We start from the raw sequence: 14,625 nt of genomic DNA, 5'->3' as shown, positions 1-14,625 counted from the left end.
ACAGTTGGTCAGGATGCTCTGTATCTCACAGTGGTAGAAGTTAACCAGTATGTCAGTAGACAGGTGGTTCTTCTTCAGTGTCCTGAAGAAAAAGAAGCGCTGATGGTCAGGCTGGAGGTCTTAGTTGACCAGGTCAGATTCTCAGAGATGTGGGTCCCCAAGACCTTGAAGCTGGAGACCCGTTCAACAGCTGTGCCATTTATGTAGATGGGGACATGGGTGTTTGTTTTCTCCCTCCTGAAGTTCACAATGAGCTCTTTGGTTTGCTGGTACTCAGGAGCAGGTTACTGTCAGCACCACATAGCTAGGTGCTTTACCCCTTCCCTGTAGCAGACTCATCATTGTCCCTGATGAGACAGTCACCGTGGTGTCATCTGCAGACTTGATGATGGAGTTGAATCAATACCTAGGTCTGCATTCATAGAGGAACGAACTCAGCACACAGCCCTGTGGAGCGCCAGTGTGAGTGTGATGGTGGTAGAGCTGTTATGCCCTGACCTAACAAATAGGGGTCTGTTGGTCAGAAAGTCCATGATCCATTTATAGATACAGAATTCTTCCTTTGAGGGACTCAAATCACATTGTCCCTGAAACTATAGACCCCTTCCAGTTTGCATTCAGCCCCAATTGATCAGTGGATGGTGCAACAGCATTAGCCCTGCACCACACTCTGCAACACCTGGAAAGCAGCAGAACATATGTCAGGATGCTCTTCCTGGACTACAGCTCTGCTTTCAACACCATCCGCCCAGGCAAGCTGATATACCTCACCATCCCAACACCCACCCATAACTGGATTCCAGACTTTTTGACAGACAGACAACAGGTGGTGAGAATGGGAGGACACGTGTCTGCTGAGCTCACCGTCAGCACTGGATCTCCACAGGGCTGCTGCCTCAGCCCCAAACTCTTCACCCTGTACACCCATGACTGTGTCTCCACCCAGGAAAACTCCAATACACTGAGGACACCACCATCCTGGGGCTCATCAAGGGGGGAGTAGACAATGTTCTTGTCTATGGTGTGAAAAGCGACCTCATCCTCAACATGGCAAGACCAAGGAATTAATACTGGACTCTAGGAGGAACTCCCTCCCCTGCAACCTCTTATCGTGAAAATGACAGAGGTGGAGAAGGCAAACAGCCACAGATTCCTGGGACTGCAGGTTTCATCAGACCTGCGCTGGACTCTCAACACCACAACAACAGTGAAAAAAGGCCAGCAAAGGCTTTATTTCATTCGGCTGCTCAGGAAAGCCAGAAACCAGCGCCCTCTCACCCAGGCATACAGAGGACTGATAGAGAGCATCCTCACCGCAGGTATCACTGTCTGGTATGGAAACACTACACAGACAGAGAGGAAGGCTTTGCAAAGAGTCATAAAGTCTGCAGAGAGGATTATGGGAACAAAACTTGCCCCCATGGCCCTTCTGTGCACACAACACGGCCAAAAAAGAGCAGAGAGAATTATCAGGGACTCACACCATCCAGCTCACTCTCTGCTCAGACACAAAAACTGCACATACAATCTCAGACACAACTGTTTTCAGGTAAAAGTGTTTCAAAGTTCATATATAGGCAATCTGTACATTGTTAAGATATTTAATAGGTAACCCTTCATTGTTTTGTAAGCTTTAGAAGCATTATATCACAGTCGTTTTGTGCACAGAGACAAGGTGGTTTTGAGCCTCTGTTTGGTACTGTATAATGTCCATTAAGCTAACGGCAGGAGCTAGAAACGTTTCTATTGTCAACCATTTTGTCAGGAAACATGTTCAGGTATATGTATAGTAAGCACTTTATCATTTTGGTTTATTATTTAGCTTTTCCTTCCACCATGTGACATTAAGCAATACAGAATGTGAAACATTTATGTTCATTTTGATTGCAATAAAGAACTGCATGAGAGACGCAAGTCAAAATCACTCTCGTGATTCTTTCCCCGTTTTCAGGGGTGTAACATTAGCTGCCATGCGCCCATCTCAGTGTGAAGTGGAGTCTGTCTGTACTGGATCTGGATTCATCATCGTCCCTCCAACAGCGATCCAGCTCACCAATTGGTGATAATGACCAACTGAGCCTGCTAGCAGGTGCAGGAGGGCCAATCTCAGCCACAGCTATGAAGCTGATAACTGCTAATAACACCCATTGATGGGCTGATAACATGAATATTAAATGTCAATTCCTTCCAAGGTAAGAGCTTTTTTAAAAACTCAGACTGAGGTCTTATTTTGAAAGCCAGTGTTTGTTGAAGCTGTTTCCTGGAGCAGGACCCTGAGCAATTAGAAAAAGCAGACTTAAAAACACTTCATCTCATCTGTGCTCATTAAACTGACATCATGCAGTTCATCTTCTCACCAGCAGAGGACCACAAATCACCATCAATGAAGAGTTCAAGGAGAGGTTAGTGACATCAGAGCTGTACGTATTGATCTGATCAATATGGAAGTTCATGTTTCTTTGATTGGATCGGTTTTTAAAGCAGCTGTTTTTATAGAATAACAGAAACATGAGAGATGCTAAATATCTTTAATATTTGATACACTGGCCTCATCAGTGACAACGATGAGGCCGCCTACAGGGAGGAGGTGGATCGTCTGGCTGAGTGGTGCGACAGAAACAACCTGCTGCTTAACACCGAGAAGACCAAGGAGCTCATCGTGGACTACAGGAGGAATGCTGACCCACATCCACCCATCCACATTAAGGGGACGGCTGTGGAGCGTGTGAGCAGCTTCAAGTTCCTGGGAGTTCACATCTCCGAGGATCTCACCTGGACGACCAACTGCTCCAAGCTGGTCAAGAAGGCTCACCAGCGCCTCTTCTTCTTGAGGACTCTGAGGAAGAACCACCTGTCCTCAGACATCCTGGTGAACTTCTATCGCTGCACCATCGAGAGCATCCTGACCAACTGTATAACAGTCTGGTACGGGAACTGCTCTGCCTCGGACCGGAAGGCGTTGCAGAGGGTCGTGAAAACTGCCCAGCGCATTGCCGGAGCACCACTTCCTGCCATAAAAGACATCTACAGGAAGCGGTGTCTGAAAAGGGCTGGGAAAATCATCAGAGACCCCAGTCACCCATCACATGGACTCTTCACCCTCCTGCCCTCTGGGAGGCGCCACAGGAGCCTCCGGACTAAGACCACCAGGTACCGGAACAGCTTCTTCCCCACAGCTGTCAGACTCCTGAACTCTGCCTCCTGACATCTGACCCACGTTAAACTCATGGACTGAACATACACACCCCCACAATGGACAACTGTACCCTCAAACACAATAATAACATGGACTGAACCACCACTCACAACCACTAGCACTTTATATAGCCTCTGTAGAAACTATCTACACCCTCACTTATCTTAACTGCACTACTGTATAGCTCTGTGTAAATAATCATTCTGTACATTCGATAATCTTTAATCCTACAACTGTTTACAACTTGCATAGTTCCCATTTCTGTATAGCTGTATATCTCAGATTCCTGTAAAGTTATTTATTTCATATTCTGTATAGTTTTTCATATTTATATCCTGTTCATATCCTGTACATAGCTTGTACTCACTACAGCCTGTACATACTTCTAGTTATAGAATATTCACAACATACTTCATACCGTGTACATTATAACATACCATAATAGACCCATTTCTGTAATATACTCACATATCTATATTATTGCTAATATATATTGTAATATATCTATATCACTAAAGCACTTCTGGATGGATGCAAACTGCATTTCGTTGCCCTGTACCTGTGCATGTGCAATGACAATTAAGTTGAATTCTATTCTATTCTATTCTACTATTGGATGTCCACTTATTCAGCCATGATGGAAACAAGTCTGAGCTCATTAAAATGAATCCAAATGTTTGATTTCTCTTTCTTAATGGGATGAAAATGCAGAGGAGCTGGTTGAGAACTGAGCTTCAGAGAAACACAACATACTGGTATTCACTGTGAAGCGCTGAGTGGAAAAAGACAGAAAAACAACATGTGGATCCTGGAATAATGGGAGTTTACATCTTTAAAGGACTGAAGAGGAAGAAGTTTACAAGGAATCATTTAGTAAGTAAGTAAGTAAACTTTATTTATTTAGCACCTTTCACAGACATATGTCACAAAGTGCTTTACAAGGTAAAAACATAATACAGTCATAAAATACACCATGAAAACCCTGGTCTAATTAAAAGCTTTTTGAAATAAAAATGTCTTTAGCTGCTTTTTGAAGGTCTCCACTGAGTCCAAACCCCGTAGAAATAGGGGAAGTGCATTCCACAATCTGGGTGCAACAGCTTGGAAAGATCGGTCCCCTCGGGTTTTAAAACGAGTGTGGGGGACCACGAAAAGGTTTTGGTTTGCTGACCTCGGGTTACGAGTGGAGGTGTGTGTATGAATCAGATCAGCAATGTAGGGGGGGTGCCTGTCTCTGTAATGCTCTAAAAGTTAAAAGTAGAATTTTAAAATGGAACCTGAATCTGATTGGTAGCCAGTGCAGCGACTTTAAAACAGGGGTCATATGAGCACCCTTGTTCGAGCGGGTCAGTAGCCTCGCTGCAGAGTTTTGAACAACCTGTAGGCGGGCTAGCCCTTTCATGTTTTTTGTTTAATGTTGGTTAAACAGTCAATCAGATTGGAGAGCTTATGAGCTTCAGCAGGCTTAAACGAATAATATAGCTGAATATCGTCAGCAAAAAGATGATGATACTTCAGGAAACTGCTGTATTATCTGACTTAAAGGAAGAATGTATATTAAAAACAGAATAGGTCCCAGCACAGAGCCCTGAGGAACTCCACACAACAACTCTGTAGGTTCCGACATGATCTGGTTTGCAGACACACTAAAACTCCTTTCAGATATATAAGATGAAAACCAGTCTAGAACAGAGCCAGACATCCCAACCAGGTCTCTCAGTCTGTTTATCAGGATGGTTGACTGTATCAAAGGCTGAGGTAAGGTCTAACAAGACTAGGACTGTGTATTCTCCGGAGTCTACTGACATCATAATATCATTTAGAACAGTTTAAAACATCAACTGATTATATCCATGAATCTGAAAATGCGTTTCTGACTGAAAGAGACAGACATGTACAGACTGAACTACCTGTTCAACAGTCAGAGTGTTTCTCTAACAGAACAACACTCTTTACACTCAACTCAGCACAGTGTCACTGAGGAACCAGGATTGAACCTAAATCCAGGATAAAGAGTTTGAGTGAATGTGGTGTTGAAGGTGTGGAGGTGGATCAGAGTGTCAGAGGAGACTCTGTAGAAGGACAGAGTGCCAGCAGGACAGTCCACATACACTGCTACTCTGTTAGAGACAGAGGAGGAGGAGAAGGAGGAGATGGATGTGTATCTTTTATTTTGCCAGACACAACGAGGACCATCACCAGCGCAGTGCAAACTCCAGGACTGATCATTGTGTCCAAACAAACAGTCTTCACTGTTTCCTTTTCTTCCGATTTGTCTGTAACTCACTGATATATAAATGTTTCCTCTCCACTCGACTTCCCAGTAACAGCGACCAGTCAGACCATTTCTACACAGAAACTGAGGATAAACATCAAATCTGTCTGGATGATCAGGATATGACTGAATCTCCTCCACACGTGCCACCTTCCTGTTGTTGTCAAACAGTCTGAGCTTTGTGTGAACTGTGTTTGTGTCGATTGTGAGTTGACAGGAATCTGATGGAGAGAACAAACACAATCCAGCTGCAGTTATTGATCCATCATCTGTTTATTGATTGACACTTTGATGATGACTCCTCACATCAGAGATGTGAATGAATCCCAATAAAAACACACTTACACTTCCTCAGACCTGGTCTCAACCATCGGACTCCAGCAGGCTCCACCCTGAAATGAGAAGGGGGGTCAGACCAGCACAGTCTCTTTCAGCATGCACACATGGACATTACATGGCTCTCATACACATACTGTTAGACACTGATAAAGGAACAGTCCAACATTTTCACAAATACACTTCAATCCATATGTGGATCAAACTGCTGATGACTGGACTGATCCTGGATCTGTCAGTACACCCTGTATTAAATGAAATATGACTGATTCACACTGTCACCTTCACTATCTTTATATTCCTCTTCTGTTAAGCTGGAAAGGACACCTCCCTGCCTTTGCTGCCAGCTGTTTTTTTTTCCTTTTGGTGTCATTGTTGTTACTGTGCATCTATACAGTACTGTACACACCGACAACATAAAGCAGAGCTCACGCAACCATGGTAACTGAACAGCTCGTCTGACACAACCAATAACAGTTAAGGAGTTGAGTCATGTGAATATTATCATCTGATTAGCAGGGTTAACAGCTCTGATTAGCGTTGTTAGCTTCTATTGCTAATTTGAGGTGAATTAGCATTAGTAACTAATGACAAGACAGTTTTCCTTGCTTTATATGAATGTGAGTAGCTAACGATAAGTAGTCTGTCATTAGTGGCTAAAGCTAATTTGAGGTGAATAAGCATTAGCAGCTAATGTTTGGTCGTGTCCAAATTCATGGGCTGCATTCTCCTGAGGACCCGGCCTTCGCGGTCTATGTGGGCCGGGTCCTCAGAAGATCGGGTAGGCCGGAAGTAAACGGCCGTGAAATTGGACGGTCTAGCCTTCTGATTAGCGTCACCGCTGTCTCGGTGGAGTTTAATAAACTCAGCCGTCTAATCCTTGCTATCTAAAGTATAACAGGACACTGGCGTAAATTCTCAACTGTCTCATACTTCTGTTTAATCAGTTTTCCGTTTCACGTTTAGTCAGCTGTGTAAAAACCAAGGAGGAACCCACCCGGGGGATTAATAAAGTTTTATTTTATCTAATCTAATCTAATAACTTTAATCTCAGCCAAACCGATTTACTCACGAACAAACAAAACACTGAAAAAAGCCCAACAATAACATTTTTAGGTTGTCTAAGTGACTTATATATTACGTTTAACCCGAGCAGCGAAAGTCCGCGGTGATCTGAAAATGATGTGCCGGGAGTTGTGCCGTTCTCGGCCGCATCAGTAACCCTCGAGCTCCCGGCTAGCTATCGAGCTGGTGGGTAGACGTCTCCGAAAACGTCGAAGCACTTTTGCAAATATGCGATATCTTGATAAAACGAGCAGATATTTGATGTTTACATAGCTACTTTCTTGCCTGAAAATATGTTAAAAGTTTATGTTGTGACCCAGAAAGATTAGTATGAGTAATTTTAAAACTTAGTAGCGGCCGCCATTGTTGGAAACTGGAGTTTGGCTGGGCCGCGCTATGAATTCTGGGATATGGTAGGCCATGAAGGATACACCCGACCCATCCTTCAAATTCGGGGAAAAGGAGGACGCATTTGTCGACTGCATTCGGAGGAGTCTACGAATTTGGACAGCCTTCGGCGCGTCGCTGTGACGTAATCGGTCTACAAATGCGGCCTCAGGAGGATGCAGCCCATGAATTTGGACACGACCTTTATACCCCCTTTTTTCCTCTCTTTATAACAATGTGAGCAGCTAATGCTAAGTAGGCTGCCATTAGCAGCTAATGCTAATTTAAGGTGAAAAAACAGCTAATGATAATACCTTCCCTTTCAAGCAACCTAAAGAAGTCCAGACGCTTTTCTTTCCAAACTCCTTAGACTACGATGACCTGGATGACTGAGAACCTTCAGACACCTTTTCCCCTTGCTTTCTAACAATCTTAGCAGCTAATGCTAAGTAGGCTGCTGTTAGCGGCTAATGTCAATTTGAGGTGAATTAGTATTAGTCGTCTAATACCGTTTTCCCTTGCTTATTAACAATGTCAGCAGCTAATGCTAAGTAGGCCGCCGTTAGCAGCTAATGCAAATTTGAAATGAATTAACACTATCCACTGATGCTAATATTGTTTTTCCTTCCTTTTTAACAATGTGAATAGCTAACACTAATACCCTTTTCCCTTGTGTTAGAAAAGTGTAACTAGCTAATGCTAAGTAAGCTGCCATTAGCAGCTAATGGTACTTTGATGTGAATTAGCATTAACCGCTAATGCTAATACTGTTGTCCCTTCAAGTTCCAGTGCCAGACAGGACAGGTAAAAACAAAAACAAAACAACCATCTCCACTGTGGAGTTTAGTTGTCTGCAACAAAAAGAAATGATAAAGGACCAAACTCATTTTATTTCTACTTTTTACTCATTACTGTATGCTCATAGTAGCTGTACAGTCGTGTTATTCAAAAATGGGAAGATCTTAATAATCAATACACAGAGGATTGGAAAGCAGCCATTAATATACTTAGGTCTACTTTCACTTGCAACCCCCTGCTAGAAACCCAGAACAAAATTTTGCACCGCCTATATATAGCTCCTAATGTTTTACATAAGATTATTCAATTCAATTCAATTCAATTTTTCTTTATTGTCCCACAAGGGGAAATTAGTTTAGCAGCAGGAGGATAAGAACAACAGAACAATACTATAAAACAATAATAACAATAATAATGATAGAAAATTCAAGGATAATTATTTGCCATTAAGGAGACAAGACGCAGTAGGGATAAAAGAGACCTGGAGTCTTTTAGTCCTCCTCGGAGGTACTCTAAAACGGCGGCCGGAAGGCAACAACTCAAACTCACTGTGAAGTGGATGGTTCACACAATTAATAATAGAATGAGCCTTTCTAAGCACGTTTCTATTGTAAATGGCCAAAAGTCCATCTTGCCAGCGGCCTGAAATTTTGCTAGCGGTTTTTACCAGAAGTCCCAACCGATTCTTATTCTTCACCGTCAGGTTACCAAACCAGGCAGTGATACAAAAAGACATCACAGATTCGATAAAACTTCTATAAAACAAAGACAACATCTCAGATGAGACATTAAAAGATCTCATTTTCCTTAAAAAGAACAGTCTTTGTTAAACTTTTTTAGTAGTGGCATCAGCATGAGATTCAAAACACAGTTTATGGTCAAGTACCACACCTAGATATTTATAACTCTCAACGATCCCAATATCGGCAGTTTTAATGATAGTGGGTGATGAGCTATAAGAGGACTTCCTAAAATCTATAATCATGTCTTTAGTTTTTGACACGTTAAGTGAGAGGAAGGACTCATCACACCAATTCACAAAATCATCTACAACCTGTCCATGGCCTGACTCGTCCCCCACTAGAAGACTGACGATTACTGTGTCGTCAGCAAACTTCAGGATGTGTCTGTTTGTGAGATTGCTGCGACACTCATTTGTGTACAGAATGAACAGAAGGGGGGAGAGGCAGCAACCCTGGGGTGATCCAGTAGAGGAGGAGAGCACATCAGAAAAGACACGATTCACCCTCACACATTGTGACCTATTAGTCAGAAAATCTGTCACCCAGCCGACCAGACTAGTGTCAAGCTTGAAATGATTGTAAAGCCTGTCAGCAAGTAAGAGGGGTTGAATTGTATTAAATGCAGATGAAAAGTCAGCAAATAATAATCTTGCATGGGTGTGGGGGGCCTCAAGATGCTTATACAAGAGATGCAGGAGTGTGACAGCAGCGTCCTCCACACCTCTCCCTGCTCTATAAGCAAACTGGAAGGGGTCAAGATGGTGTTCAACCTGCATTAAAATCTCCTTCTTACTCGGGGGCTCGGGTCCTGGTTGGTGTGTTGCCGGGGTTGTGGGCGGGTGGGTGCATGGGGGCCCGGCCCTGGAGCAGGGTGCCGCCGGTGCATCGAGCCGCCTGGGGGGCTCTTCAACTGGTGGGGGGGATGGTCACATCTGGCAGGAGCTTTCTTCTCTCAGGAACTCTCTGCAGGAGGGGGAGATACAGGAGAGGTGGAGGAAGATCTCAGCCTGGGCGTTTACCGTCTTATGTAGTCTGGAAGATGTGTGGTTGGTGGGGTGGGTGCAGTTTTCTCTGTGGTGGGGTTGGGTGGACTGTCCAGGGCTCTGTGGAGCCGGGGGGCGCTACTGCACTGGGCCCCGGTCTGATGGGCCTGGGCCCCCCTTCCCTGGCGGGTCGCGGAGGGTGGGAGTGCCTACTGGGGTCAGCGGGGGAGCTGGCCCCAGGGAGGGGTTACCTGCCCCTCCCTTCCTTCCCTCCCCATCTCCAGCTGCCTCCCTCTTCCCGCTCCTCCACAACCACCCACACATGCAGGGCCTTGGAGTGGGGGTATGTCACCAGGGTGCGGAGGAGGCTACCCCCCCCCCCCCCGTCCCCTTCTGGCTGCCTCTGCCTCAATTTTATTCCACAACTTAGACATTCACATTATTCACACTCTCATTACACATACATATAGGATCTTGGGGGTGGGCACAATCACGGAGTCCAAATCACCATCAGGGTGTATACCTCACCCCTGACGTCGTTGCCCACCTCTCAATTTTAAATACACTTAGTCATTGAGGGCTAGCAGGAGGGACCATGCGCTTACCTGCTGCTCCTTGGCAGGTAGCTCCATGCCCTCCTGGGTTTTAATTGCACCTTAGAACACATATGCATCAACACTACAATGAGCGGGTGGAGGGAGGTTTGGAGTCTTCTCCCACCCCCATTCTCTGCGGCCTGCTGGAGCGGGGGGGCTAGTAGGAGGAGTTGGCCGTCCGACTGCGGTCTGGGGTGTGGGGCCTCCCTGCTGCTGCGGAGTCGGGGTGGTCTGCCTCTCCCCACCGCAGGGAAAAGGGTAACACCACCTGGGTCTGGGTGCAATTCCCCCCTCCAGGGGCAAGGGTACCTAGACCCGGTTTGTAGGGTACGCTTGGGGAGTGTGATTGTGTGTACAGCGTCTCTTTATGTCTGTCTCCACGTTGGTTGAGTGTGGAGTGAGTGCATATGAGAGCATGAGGGTGGGAATGGATGTTTGTGTCTGTGTGTGCCTGTATGTCTGTGTCTATATGTCAGGTTGGGTATCAGATGCCACCTCTCTGGGGACACCTCAGGCCCTCCAAGGTTTGGAGGCCTATCTCCACCCACCACCACTTCCCCTGCCGGTGGCGGACTCCCTCAGGTGTCGGTGTGTTGGTGGTTCTCTGTGTCTGGGGGTGGGCGTCCGGGTACACACCGGCTCACTCCTTGGCGGCCGCTTGTCGGGGCCTGGGGCCTGGGGCTCGCTCGGGCCCCTTTGGAGGTGGGGTGCCCCCGGCCTCTCGGCCTAGGGCTCGGTCACTCAGGCGCAGCTGGGGGCCGGCGGAGCTCACGGGCGCGTCACTGCAACCCCCCCTGGCTTCTGCTCCGCGGCTGCTGAGTGAGCCCTCATCTGGGACTCTCCTCAGCTCTTACTGGGACAGTGGCGCGGCTGCCCCTCTGTTGGTCTTCCATGGTCTCTTGTGTTCTGGGGGCCTCTGGATGTCTGGAGTTTTGATCTCCTCCATACCCGCTTCACACCCTGGAGGACGGGGCTGTGGCCCCCCCACACTCCCTAGCAGATCATTACATGGAGAAACCTTTGGAATGCAAGCATGCTGATCCACACAGGTATGCACACATGGGTATTCACAGACGCGGACTAAAGCTTTCTTGGCTGCTGCCTCAAAGCACACTGTGCGCTGTCTATCTTGCGTGCTGCACAATATCGTTTATTACTTAGTAAATACTGATATCTATGACTAGCTAGTTTATTGTGATGGTGCTTTGCTTTCTCTATTATTATGTTGCTCTTTGTTGTTTGCTGTCTCCTCTGTTTGTTTGTTTGTTTGTTTGTTTGTTTTTTCTCCATACAGGTGACCCAGGAGTTTTTTTTTTTTTTTTTGTCTCTCTTCCCCCCCCTTCTCACCGTCTCTTCTCCCCTTGGGTTTTCTTTCTTTCTCTCCCCCTCTCTCTCTCATTCATTCCCCCTGTCCTATTTATTAAAAAAAAAAAAAAAAAAAAAAAAAAAAAAAAAAAAAAAAAAGACAAAGGATGAACTGAAGCTCTGCCATCACGTAATGTCGCATACTGCTGTTTCTGATGTCATTTAAAAAAAAAAAAAAAAAAAAAAAAAAAAAAAATCTCCTTCTTAATTATCTTCTCAAATGTCTTCATCACTAAAGAAGTCAGAGCCACAGGCCTAAAATCATTCAGTGCCTTAGGAGAACTGCCCTTAGCAACAGGAACAATGATCGCATGTTTCCAAATCTTAGGTACTGTCTGTAGCTCTAAAGAAAGTGAGAAGATATAGTGAAAAATCCCACTCAGCTGATCAGCACAAGTTCTCAGTACCTGTCCACAGATGTTATCAGGTTATACTTTATGTTTCCACTTTATTTATCAAATGTCAAAAATGTTTACATATTAGAGCCATTTCTTATATTTTGTAAGTGTTTTGTAATAAATTCTTTTATTTAATTAGCTCAGTCTGTTACTATTGTTGTCTTTGAGCAATTGGAGCCACATAATTACGTTAGGGATTAATAAAGTATCCTGATTCTGATCATTTTATGGTCTACCTTACAGTATAAAGTACCTTGAGGTGACTGTTGTTGTGATTTAGCATTGTATAAATAAAATTGAATTGCATTAAATTTAACTTTTTATTATCAGCAGCAAGCCACAGACAAAGTCCGGCAGTAGTCGGGCACAGAAATCACATGAACTTGTGCATTAAAACATGTTAGTGGATTATCCTCCAATAAAATCAGTATATTTTGGATGTATGTACAGATTAGGCCTGGGTATGTGATACTGTTTGCAAACACAAAATATTAACCAGGAACAACTCATTCATTTTCCATCATTTAAGCTGGCTAATAAAAGCAACACCTTATCTCCTAATGCATTTACCTGTCCAAGTCTACACAGGTGTATCTGACATGTCTCCTCTAAAAAACAGACTTCTCCACTCTTAAGGTCTGTAGTCTACATCCTATATCCAAAAACTGCCCCGACTAATCCATTATTCCCCTGAGCTTTCCTTATCTCTGATTCTAAGCAGACTGCTCGGTCCATGGTGTTCCTCCCCCTCCTGAAAAGGTGAAAACACTTCTTTCAGGTGCCTTCTTTCAGTCACATACATCAGTCTGTCCACTGCCATTCTTTCCATGACTTTCCCTAGATAAGAAATTAGAGTTACAGGCCTATAACCTGTGGTCTTAGGCTACGTTCACACTGCAGGCGAAAGCGCATCAAATCCGATTTTTTTGACCCTATGCGACCCATATCCGATCATGGTATGACCGTGTGAACGGGACAAATCCGATATTTTCAAATCCGATCTGGGTCACTTTCGTATGTGGTACTGAATCCGATACATATCCGATGTTTCAGAAAGCGACTGCTGTTTGAATGGTCAAGTCGCATTAAATCCGTCTTTTACGTCACTGACACAAGACAGACACCAATTATCAGCGCCGGAGAAGCGCCCGATAAGACATCGCGAACGCTTTCTGGCCATCCGGTGAAACTGCTGGGAAGACAACGTTGGAGAAACGTTAATTTGTACTGCATAATCTGCAGATTCTGACAGAAATCTGTAACTATCCTTTGAAGCACCGCTCCTCTAAAACAGCAATAAGGATCATTATTAGGTTTTCTACATTATTATATAAATAACAAAATAACTTAAAGCAAAAATTGGGAGACGTGAAGTCCGAAGTCTTTATATTAAGGCCATCAGTCAAACAATATTGTTTGCTCTGGGTCTAAACAGAGCGCGTTGTGTGTCACGTCTTCTTTTGGGCATGCGGCCGCTTTGAGCGTTCACACTAGAGCACGTTTGCTGTCGCATTTTATTTGTAGTGTGAACAAGCAGACAAAAAAATCGGATTTGATCAAAAAATCGGAATTGATCAAAAAATCGGAATTGAGCATTAAGACCTGCAGTGTAAATGTAGCCTTAGTGAGGTCTTTCCTTGGTTTCACAATTGGAATTATTAGAGCTTCTTTCCAGCTTCCTGCCATATTTTATTGTAAAAGAGCAGCAGAGCATTCAATCCATCCTCTAACACACCTGATCCTTCTCAGGGGAAGTCATTTTCATGCATTTAATTTACACACTGAAAACTGATTATTAGAACAATCCTCTTCTCCAGGATTTTCCTGGTTCAACATTTCAATCTTATTCCTTCATTTTTTTCCTCACATGTCTCTTCATCACTTCAATTACTGATAAAATTCTTTAACCAGGATCTCTGCTTTTTCCTGTAGCTGCTTACTTCCTGTAGCTCCTTGATCTACTAATACTGGATAGTGTTGTTGTTTCCCGACTCCATATATGTTCTTAACTGTACTCCATGCATTCTGAATTGGTGTAGTTCTTCCTAAAGTACTGTAGCAAGTACTTGCAAGTATGTACTTTTAGTTTTCCTAACGGTTTCCTCTCTACTACTGAGCTTTTTATATTGTGCTTCTTTTAAGCTGCCTGAAAGCTGTTTCTGTCCAGTACTGCTGTGTTACGTTCTTGATCTCACTATGGCACCATCATCCTCTGTACTCTTTAGCTACTCATTGGAGCAGGTTCCTGAACTGCATTTATTCTGTGCTTAGTCAGCTTTCATGGATATCATCTCTGTCCTCCTCCATCCTAACATTATCTAACCCATGCTTAATGTTAGACTTAAATATTCACCGCTAAGCCTCATCAAACTTCTACCTTTCTTTTCCCCTCACTCTTTCTTAATCAGCTGTAAGTCCTATTTTACAAGTAATGGGATTGTGATCAATTGCCACTATTGCTTCCTGGTAAACTTCCCAGCTCT

At 44.3% G+C, this 14,625-nt stretch overlaps 1 protein-coding gene across 3 annotated transcripts in view; it reads right to left on the bottom strand.

The window, feature by feature from the left end:
* Positions 1 to 4,072: 4,072 nt before the first annotated feature.
* LOC146712595 (NLR family CARD domain-containing protein 3-like) overlaps positions 4,073 to 14,625 on the bottom strand; it is a 28,835-nt gene continuing 18,282 nt past the window's right edge. For all 3 annotated transcript variants that reach the window (XM_085452082.1, XM_085452084.1, XM_085452083.1), the window contains exons 11-12: positions 5,817 to 5,863; positions 4,073 to 5,692 (exon numbers count right to left, since the gene is read on the bottom strand). In XM_085452082.1, coding sequence (XP_085308208.1) covers positions 5,160 to 5,692; positions 5,817 to 5,863 — 580 coding nt within the window. In that variant the 3' untranslated portion in view covers positions 4,073 to 5,159. The remainder of the gene's footprint in view (positions 5,693 to 5,816; positions 5,864 to 14,625) is intronic.

The sequence above is a fragment of the Copadichromis virginalis genome, linkage group LG3 (assembly GCF_057382275.1).
Source record: "Copadichromis virginalis isolate Kocher_CV1m ecotype Utaka linkage group LG3, C_Virginalis_male_GT1.1, whole genome shotgun sequence".
Taxonomy (NCBI): domain Eukaryota; kingdom Metazoa; phylum Chordata; class Actinopteri; order Cichliformes; family Cichlidae; genus Copadichromis; species Copadichromis virginalis.
This window is presented reverse-complemented; position numbering and strand designations above follow the sequence as displayed.